Raw genomic sequence first — 11,160 nt, 5'->3', positions numbered from 1 at the left:
TTGTGCTGTATTCCCTGGTTTAGGTATTTTTTTTTTGGGCTTTTTTTGGTGTTTCTCTTTGGGGGTTGAGTTTAGTGAAAGGTGATTAGCTTTTTGGTCTACTAATCATCAGTTTCCCCTGTTTTTCCTGAGCTTTGGACTCATTTCTCTTGATATATATATATATTTCTCCTTTTGCTTTCAAAAAAAAATGTTTTCCCTATGGAATTAATTTTCTTTTAAGTTTTCTTTTTCCTCTTGTAACCAAAAAATTCTTCAACTTCCCTTCTAAAGGATTATTAATATTTATTAATATTAATATTAATTAAGATTGAATTAATAATTTAATAAATGAAAACTAAGTATGTTTGCCCTATGGAATTTTATAACTAATAACATCCCATAATAATAAGTTCATTTAAAATTGTAAGGACGGTCAAGATCAAAACTAATCAACGGTCATGATTGATTTCCTAGAAATTATTCTACAAAATTACATAAAGACCCATGATAAAATATTCATTCATGAGTCATAGTCTATTGCATGACTATTTTACCCTCCTTGTTGCCAAACTTTGCTTTTATATAATATATATATATATGTATATATATAGAGCATATCAGGTGAGAGGAGTGGTTTATGGTGAGAGATGAGAACAATTAATAATAAGCATTAGATAATTTTAAATGGTCAGGATTTAATCTCATTTAGTCTATTCCCACGTGATACTCCAAACCCCAGTTTTTAATCCCACGCGCATCTTCTTCCTCTGGTTCCTTTCTCTCGGCGTTAACCTGTTTATGGCCACCCATCTGTCCTTGTTCTCTCCTCCCCTATGCCATTGAACAATTTCCTCAAAATCATGATGCCTTCATGCTTAGAAATGAAAGATTCCTAATTATTGCGCCATCCCAATCAATCAACAAAGCCATCTAGCCCCATTTTACCACATACAGATAGTTATCGATTTTGCTACATTGACTAGCAATTGCTTCTTAGTTGAATTGTTTTTCTCAAAATTGAATTAATCCATGTGGCAACGGGATTTATAGATGAGAAGAGAAATTGGGGATTTTGATGAGAAATCCCTAAGTTTGCCAGTGAAGGATGAGATCTTTTAATTTGGCACCTTTCAGTGATGGGTGGAAATAGGGAAGAGAGCAGCATCAATGGCGGAATGGAGAAAGACAGCATCCGGTGCGTGAGAAAGAAAGATACAACACAGAGGAAGATGCGCGTGAGAATTATAAATTGGGGTTTTGGGTGTCACGTGGAGTGCATTTAAATAGATTAAATCCTAACCATTCAAAACTATCTAAGGGTTATTATGGGTGAATGGTCACTTTCGTCCCTAAAGTTACAGGCGTCGGGCATTCTAGTCCCTATTCTATGGAAATGTCGCTCGTGGTCCCTAAAGTTGCAAAACGTCAATCATTTTAGTCCATAGCTTGGCTCCCGTTAGTGAACGTTAACAGGAAGGGTGATTTGGCATGTTAAGTGCCCTAATGGACTTGCCACGTGGATTTAAATATTAGGGAAATTTTTGGGAAAAACTTCATTTTAGTCCCTGATGAAAATCTTCAAATCATAAAAGCTTCAATCTCTCTATCATCTTCTTCCTCCTCCTCATCATACCCAGAAAAAATAATTGAACATGATAACAACTCTCCTTTTTCTTCATCATCTCATTCATGAATCAAATCATCAAAAAAAATTAAATGCTTCATCATCAACTCATTCATCTCCCCCTCCCCCTCCATCAAAGGAACAAATTAAAAACCCAAAGAATAAATTTTCACAACTTCTCATGATTTCCACTGCTCATCACCTTCCGGATCTGATGAAGCATGAAGCTATGTCCCACATCTCACACCACACAAATTTCATGTCCTCAATTTAACAGAGATGCAAAGACAAAACCATTATTCAAAACAACCATAACAATGATAATTACAGCTAGCGGTGCCCAAATCCACATTATTTCCATTACAATGATAGTTATAATTTAAAAAAAAACCCCAAATTGAAAAAAAAACCCTAACCCACAAACCCAAAATCCAGATTTGACAAGCCATGACCTTGTTCAGATCTTCTATCTTCGTCCACCTGAGGAACTCATGAAGCAAAAAGAGGGAAGGAAGGAGAGGAACCCATGACCTTCTTCAGAAACCTGTTCAAGAGCTCTTCAACTTGCAAACTCACCACTCCCACGCCACTCTACCTTCCATCTTCAGACCCATGCCTATTTGCCACCGCCGGATATGCAAAGGTTACCATTGAAGAAGAAGAATAAGGTTTCGGTGGAGGATTTAGGAAAGAAAGTGATTTTAGGGTTATTTTGTTTATGGTTTTGGTTCTAAGGTTTCAGATGTGAATATGAAGGTGGTGTGGAATGAATTGATAATGAAGATTTTAATTTTTTTTTCCCTGATCTGGTTCATGAATGAAATGATGATGAAAAAAAAGAGTTTTTATCATTTATGGGTAAGATGATGAGGAGGAAGAAGATGATGGAGAGATTGAAGCTTTTCAGATTTGGGGATTTTGGTCAGGGACTAAATTGAAGCTTCTATGTTTTCCCCAACATTTAAATCCACGTGGCAAGTCCACTGGGGCACTTAACGTGCCAAATCACCCTTCCCGTTAACGTTCACTAACGGGAGCAGTGGCCAGGACCAACGTGATTGACGATTTGCAACATTAGGGACCACGAGCGACATTTCCATAGAATAGGGACTAAAATGCCCGACGCGTGAAACAATAGGGACGAAAGTGACCATTCACCCGGGTTATTATTGAGTGCTCTCACCTCTCACCATAAACCACTCCTCTCACCTGATATGCTCCCTAGATATAAATATAGATATTTTTTTGACGGTCTAGATATAGATATAGATAGATAGATATATATATATATATATATATATATTTGATTTTATATGATTGAGCTATTTATAAAATTCTGAGAAAGATTTGTTGAAGAGATTACCCACCTAATATGGTAAGTCTCTAGAGGATTAATCTCATAAATACCGCTCAGAAAATAACTTGATAATATATATCAAAAAGTCGGTGCATGCTTGGGTGCCCATAAATTCAGATGAGTGTAGGCTACAAGAGTGAAGTGTACCAATAATATATGAACACTTAATATATCAAGTGCTGACTAGATCCTTTTAAAACTATTTACGTTATGATCCCAGCTGAATTTTAACTTACTAAATATGCCCTCATCCTTTCTAATAATTATGAATGTAAAACTTTACCATCGTTCATAGGAATTTTTACCATGTATTGAGATTCTTCCATCACATTCGTAGTCTGGGCAAGAATTAAGAAGGTCTTATCAATAGTTTGTACTTTTCACTTAGAAAAGAAGTGATACACGCAAATTGGTTGCCACAAGAGTCAAACCGACTTGCAATGAGGTTGATATAATTGTTAGGTGTTACATATGCTTTTGACTTTTGCTTTGGCTTAAGTTTTGGTAGTACTCTGGATTCTGTTATGAGTTAGTGTTCACTGTTCTTTCTTCCCTGAACGGACGCCGTGAAGCCGTGTTCACTGTTCTTCTTCCCTTCGTTCATCCTTGTGTTCGTGTGAAGGCGTTTTCTTCCTTGTGTTTGTCGTTCAGCCGTGTTCCCTTTGTGCTCGCGTCCAATAGCCCTCTTTTTTCATTTCTGTTCGCTGGGAAATTCGATTTTTATAACCCTAATTGTTAGGATTTGGGGAAATTTTGGAACCCTAATTTGATTGTTGGTGTCTCTATTTCTTTAGTTTGTTAGATAACATGTGATGGTTATTTCGTTTTGATTCATCCCTATTATTCTTTCACTCCTCCACATCAATCTTGATGAATTCAACAACTGTGTATTTTGCTGCAAAATCTTTACCAATTCAATAAATTGAGGGAATGGTTCTGGACCTGATTTGCTTACTGGAACGTTGTGGTGCTGTTTTAGACAGTGAATTTGGGACTTCCTTGTTGCTCTTGAAGGATTTGGTTGAAGTAGCACCTTTATTCTCCTTGGCTTTTAGCTGGACGTTGCTTGTAAACAAGGTGAAAGAAGGTGAAAAATTGTGAAACGGGATGAACATATCTGAAAGAAGGTGAAAAAATTAATCTCATTCAACATTCAATTTTTTCACCTAACATAAGGATTGAATTCGAGAAATTGAAGGTACTGGGGTTAGTTTATAATTACAATAAACTTACAAGGTTGATTTAGAGTTTCAAGAAGTCCACAATATTATTAATAAATAATCCAAGTGTAATATTCTTATTGGTACATGTCACTCATGTATTTAACCCAATTTTTTTTTTTTTACCAGAGGAAATGCCCAAAAAGTCTAACTAGATTTTCAACATCCTATATCTTACTGGTACAAGAACTTCTCCTATATAAATAAAGGTGTGTATTTCCATAATCCCTGTATCCTCTAGATCTTTCCCTTTGCTTTCTTAGCCATCATCATCTATTGTCATGTGACTGATGACTACATCTGATACATAAGATACTATACAGAGATTTTCATCACCTTCAGGCTTCACTAATGTACACTCCAAAATCGCTTTGACAAAAAACAAAACATCTCCTATTCCATCATTCTAAAGTTGTCTTCTGTTTCTGGCCCCCCACAACTCTTCTTACTCATACTCACTCACTGTGTGTGAAATTGCGTGAACTAGTGAACTTGCAAATTGCACACCCTCTTGAACCAGTGACTTTCTTATTTTCATTTGGTTATTATTTATTTGCCCTGGAAATGGAAGCTTTTGATTGGGACTGTGGCATCCTTGGAGATGCTCCTAAGAGAATCAGTGATGGTTTTGAAGTAAACAATGGTGTAAATGGAAGTGGGTATGGTTCACCTCTCTCTCTGGTTTTGGATAGAGAGAGAGGGGAGCTTGTGGAGGCCCCTGCCAAATTGGAACGGAAGGGTGTGTCCAATGAGAGAAGCATTGATGCTTTGAAGAACCATAGCGAGGCAGAGAGAAGGAGGAGAGCGAGGATCAATGCACATCTTGATACTCTTCGCAATGTGATCCCAGGTGCTATGAAGGTTAGTTTGACCAAATGGTGTGCTTTCTAAATCACCAATTTTTTTAATGCTTAAGAAATATATTATTGGTTACCAACGTTTAAAGTGGTACATGTTCGATTTCCCTTATGTAAGGTATCAGGTTCAAGTCTTGTGTATGGAAGAAAAAAAACTTGTTGGAAGAACTAGTCTCACCATAATGTGATGTTACCGGCTCAAACATAATTGCTTCGCGTAAATAATGATACTTTCTTAGACCACCAAAAACAAGTCATTTGGTTAAATTGAGTAATAAAAATAATGGTGGAAATTAAAGGGTGTAGAAAGATCTATATGCTACTTAACTCCCCTTTGTAAGCTTAGCTTGACACCACAATTTGATGGATTTGGTACAAATCATCTATGCATCCATCTTCACTAGAGCTTATACTGGAAGAAATATTACTTGAACAATTAAATTGATTAGCATTGTCTTTGCTTCCACTGATTAGCATTCCATTTCCTTCCACTGATTAACTTTGGATGGCAAACTATGCTACTTGGTAGTAAATGATCATACGTAAGGGGATCCATTAGTAGTCATTTAGTAAGATATTGAATTGTTGTTTTGATTGTCAAGGACAAATTTTGAGTGTTCTTTCCTTAAAAAATGATGAGAGGAATTCAATGTTAACTATCCAACCCAGTCATGTTCATAGTTTGAATAATGAAGCTCATGTGTCAGTAGAAATAAACATTTTGAATCATTCATTCATCCAGTGTAAATCTGATTGTTGTTTAATGCTTTTGAACACATAGATGGACAAAGCATCATTACTTGGTGAGGTTCTTAGACATTTGAAAGATCTGAAAAGGAATGCAGCACAAGATTGTGAAGGTTTAATGATACCAAAGGACAATGATGAAATCAATGTTGAAGAACAGGAGGGTGGGTTGAATGGTTTTCCTTATTCAATTAGAGCATCACTATGTTGTGAATATAAACCAGGGTTATTGTCTAATATAAGACAAGAACTAGATTCTCTTCATCTTATGATAATCAAGGCAGATATTGCAACTCTGGGAAGCAGGATGAAGAATGTGCTTGTGATTATTAGCTGCGAAGAACGGAACTTTGAAGATGCTGAGTACCGTCAGTTTCTCGCGGGCTCTGTTCACCAAGCTCTGAGGTCTGTACTCAATAGATTTTGTGTTTCACAGGAGGTCTTAGGAACCAAAAAAAGAAGGAGAATTTCTATATTCAGTTCATCATCTTTAGAAGATTTCTTATAAGCACCCTTCTCAAGTAATTTGAATGTGGTGAGGAAGTGAGTGATAAATGTAATTTCTTGTACCATGTAAACTCATGTGTACACACTGAAGTGTTGTGCTTCTACTCTTTCCACTTTGGATATGTACTCTTCTGATAAATCACATGAAAAGAAAGCAGGCATCTTATTTTGGTTCTTTGAATATTTAGGTGCTTTGACAGATTGATAGATAACTGATCATAGCATCTTCCAATACTTTGAAAAACTCAAAATGGAGTCTTCTATGATATTGTACCTTGTTTACAGAATAGTATGTTTTCTCTTCACTTAAGCAAATGTTAATCAAACAATTTTAAGTTATTCTTTTGAAAAATTTCAATACCTTTACCTAGGTTTAGCAATGCTTTATCCTAAATCCTAGTCTTTTTGTTATTCCTAACTTATATTATGATAGATTGATAGACCTTTATCCATGCTGGGTTAGGCTGCACAGGAAGCCTAATTTTTTTACTGCAGGAAATATATGATTGAAAATAGGCTTAAATACCCTTTTGATCCCTAAAATTGTAAAGTGAATCAAACCTAATCCCTGTAAATTTTTTACATCAAATTAAATCCCTAAAAATATTTTTTTAATCTAATTGGATCCAAAGTGTGTCTGAGTCTGATGTGTCATGTTTTTTATCCGGTCAGCTTTTCCACGTGGCTTATTTATTTATTTTTTAAAATTTAAGTAATGCCACTTGTTCTGATTAATTGTAAATTAATATTAATCCCTAATTAATCCAAAATCAAGAATAAACCCAAAAATTATCATTTTCTTCAACACCTTCATCTTCCTCTTCCTCTTCACATCACCCAAACCCAGAAATTTTAAAAACACTAGACAAAATGATAAAATCCACAATTTCTACTCACTCAATTTTGAACCATGTAAACCTAATTGCTGATATGTGAACAAGATCTGGGAGGAGCTAGAAGGGTATAAGAAGAAGCTTGCCCGTGCTGAAGCAGTATATGGAATCCAAAGAAAAATCTGGACTTGGATAAGTTTAATGCAAAACCAAACCATTAACAGAAAGTAAAAAAGAAAAAGTTGAGATCTTTATGCGGTGAGATATGATACTTGTCGAACAGGATGTGGTGGTGATGCATGCCACCGGCGTTACCACGACCGCCAGGATGCTTCCTGTACTTTCCGATATGGCCGTGACCGACGCTCGCGTGGCCGCGCTTCTTCCTGTTCTTCTTGAAACGGGTCGTCATATCTCTGCTTTCTCCTCCCTCTGGTTTCGCCTTGCTTCTCCTTCAAACCCTCCCTCTTTCCCTCATCCTCAAGCTCCCCCTCTCCACCTACTGTCTCCTTCGCGATTCACTCATCAGCAAGATCGAATCGGAGCAAGCTTCAATCTTTGACCTGAATCTCCACTTCAGATCAACTCCGATCTGCATCTAGATCCGATAGTGGGTGATGGGTTCTGATTCACGGTTCACCTCCTTTTTCCTGGATATCTTCATTTTCTCAGAAGATTAGATTAGGTTAAAGGTTAAGATATGAGTTGGAATAAAAAAGGAATAACTATTAATTAGATTTTAAAAAAATAAAAAAAAATCCATGTGGAATAGCTGACAGGGAAAAAAACATGACACATCAGACTGAACCCACCACCAGGATCCAATTTGATTAAAAAAATAATTTTATAGGCCCAATTTGATGTGAAAATTTTACAAGGATCAAGTTTGATTCCCTTTACAATTTCAGGGGTCAAAAAAGTATTTAAGCCTTGAAAATATTCAAAAATTATGGGTTGGGGTTATGGATTGCAGTCCAAGCATGATGTAGAGGATCATTGTGCTTAATTTTGAGTTTTAGTTTTTAATTTAGGCTTAATTGCAACTTTGGTCCCCGACGTTTACCAATACCACGATTTTGGTCCCCCACCTAATTTAATTACATGGATGGTCCCCGACGTTGTAGACCGTGTGCAACGTTAGTCCTACCGTTTATTTCTTAATGGAGGAGGCTTACGTGGACGTCCAATTGGAGAGAGAAAGGAGGTATGAGGAGAGAGGGAAGCATGTGAGTATCACGTGACCCTTATCTGAACCCATTATACCCAAACCCCTGACCTCCCTAGAACGAAGAAGGTAACACGATTTAGATCTCTAGGGTTTCAGATTTGGGTATAATGGGTTCATATAAGGTTCACGTGAGTTCACGTGATACTCACGTGATTCCCTCTCTCCTCATACCTCTTTTTTCTCTCCAACTAGACGTCCACGTAAGTCTCCTCCATTAAGAAATAAACGGTAGGACTAACGTTGCACACGACCTACAACGTCGGGGACCATCCATGTAATTAAATTAGGTGGGGGACCAAAATCGTGGCATTGGTAAACGTCGGGGACCAAAGTTGCAATTAAGCCTTTAATTTATTTCTCTCCTTCTTTTATTGTAAATCTTGCTGCAGTTACTTGCTTAAAAAGAGCCATTCAAGCAGGTTAATATAATCCCTGAATAGAATTGGTTGATCAAAATTAAATCGGGCAACAGCATAAAAAACACCTATAGAACAGGTTTTATCCTAATATTACCTTCATTTCTTATTATAATAGGAAATAAATAACTACCTCACACCGTTAAAAAATATAGTTAATGTAGCTCATAACATTAAACTTATTCTAAATTTATTATATTAATTTTCTAAAATTACCTATAACTCATTTTTTTCAATTTCTATTCAGCAGTGTATTAAATAAGAGTATTCTTATTAAAAAATAATTAATATGCCACAAATTAATTTTAAATTTTTTAGGCAAAATCAAGTTTGTTCTTATAAAAAGAATGAAGTTATGGTGCCCACTAGGGTGGAGAAGTTTCAAAATGGTCCACCAATGGACCATCATTTACCACCATTAGATTTGAGAATCTTAGAATATTCTTTCATTGAATGGTTAGGATTGGTTGAATGATAAAAGGGTAAAAATATAATTTTCTACATCCCTCCTTTACCAGCTCTTCTTCTCCCAGCTCCATCACCCTCTGCTTTCGATAACCTTCTTCACCTTCTTTTGTTAACATCCCTTGCTTTTGGAGAAGCACCGCCTCCTCATCCCTCCAGTGGAAGCCACCGCCATCACCTTCTTCTTCCATGGCCGTGCATCCCTTGCTGTTGAGAAGCACCCACAGCCATCCACGCGACCAGCCACCACCGGGGGTCCTTCTTCCGTTTCCGGCGAACACGAGGCAGCAACCACCGTGGTCTCTGCACCCTGGTACCAGCGAGTACCGCCGCGCCACCACCACCCCTCATGGACGACGTAAAACAGAGAAGAAAAAACCCTAACCACCGCCACCTTCAACCCTTGATCTCCAGCGAATCACTCGTCATTTGGAGAAACTAACACCACCATTGCTCTCCCCTCATCGTCCGCAACAAAACCCCTCAACCAATTTGTCGTTCCGTCGTGAGCCGCCGCCGGAGGCAATTTTCGGCGAGCCCACCAACCTGCAAAATCACCATGACATCGTTAATTTTCTTTCATTTTTAACTTACCATATTCTCTACAGAATTGTAGACACAGTGGGAAAATTGGTTGCACAGTTTATAGTTTATACCCCATTCCTTGAATTGTTTGTATACACAGTGCGCAAATTGGTTTGCGCAGTTTATAGTTTATATGCATTATTGGATTTTTTTCAAAACTCATAAGTTCAATATCCAAATCACAAGCACAAAAAGAACATCAGACGACCAAAATTTAATTGATTTCCCAGACATGATAACAAAAAGGAACAAAGAACACGATTAGGAAAAAAAAACAAAAACATTGGGTGAATAGTGAATATTGCCTATATAACTTCCAGAGCTTGCAAGATATCAGCCATCAGATCCTCAAAATCTTCAATTCCCTGATAGCGATGATCCTCAAAAGCATTGGGTGATTACCTTATTTTTCAATTAAAGAAATCTGAGCCATTTTTTTAATAAAAAGAAACAAACACGGTGCTGGAGTAACAGAGCAAGTGAGAGAACAACAGAAGCGTGAGTGAGGACTGGGGAGAGAGGTTTTTTTTAGAATTTAATTTTTTTATATATTTTTATTTTGTAAATTACTACTATGACCTTGGTCCACCGTTAGACCATTTTAAAACTTCCCCACCCTAGTGGGCACCTGAAATCATACCTCCAATTTGGTTTTCATAATAAATAACCGAGGTAATATGTAAGTGAAGTGATTTGAAATTTTGTACATTCTTTTTTTTTTCTTTCTAATTTTCGGGGCAAAAGCCCAAAAATTTTATACACTCTTACTTAATTTATCTAAATAATCTTAGGGCTCGTTTGACACGCCGTATTAGGTATGATAGTATAAGCTTATACAATACATTATGAGTTTATCCATTGTTTGGTGATGACATTGTATTATATAAGCTTATCCATCAAAGTCCCCTTATACGTTAAAATGATGTATTATTTAATCCATCAAGTGAGTGATGGATAAGACATGATAAGGTTGTGACGTATAAGTCACCATCACCACCACCCTCCATTGCTGCCAACTTACACCACCATTGGCACCACCACCCAATCACCGCTGTCGTCGCCACCACCGCCCTACCGTCACCACTCACCACTGGTGTTGCCGCCACCACCACCGCCGCCGCCCTACCGCCACCACCACCATAATCGCCGCCACCACAACCCTGTCGCCACCACCACCATAATCGCCGCCACCACTCTATTGCCACCACCGACACCACAACCACCACCCTATCGCCACCACCACCACCATTGCCTCCACCCTCCACTGTCGCCGCCACCTTACTAAGACGCCACTGGTGTTGTCGCCACCGCCACCACCGACACCACAACCACCACCCTA

At 37.6% G+C, this 11,160-nt stretch overlaps 1 protein-coding gene across 1 annotated transcript; it reads left to right on the top strand.

The window, feature by feature from the left end:
• Positions 1-3,435: 3,435 nt before the first annotated feature.
• LOC130742680 (transcription factor bHLH30-like) lies at positions 3,436-6,475 on the top strand. The gene is made up of 3 exons (XM_057594784.1): positions 3,436-4,090; positions 4,313-5,044; positions 5,822-6,475. The coding sequence occupies exons 2-3, from the start codon at positions 4,748-4,750 to the stop codon at positions 6,293-6,295; spliced, it is 771 nt and encodes a 256-aa protein (XP_057450767.1). The 5' UTR covers positions 3,436-4,090; positions 4,313-4,747; the 3' UTR covers positions 6,296-6,475.
• The last annotated feature ends 4,685 nt before the right edge of the window (positions 6,476-11,160 follow it).

The sequence above is a fragment of the Lotus japonicus genome, chromosome 3 (genome assembly GCF_012489685.1).
Source record: "Lotus japonicus ecotype B-129 chromosome 3, LjGifu_v1.2".
Classification (NCBI taxonomy): domain Eukaryota; kingdom Viridiplantae; phylum Streptophyta; class Magnoliopsida; order Fabales; family Fabaceae; genus Lotus; species Lotus japonicus.
This window is presented reverse-complemented; position numbering and strand designations above follow the sequence as displayed.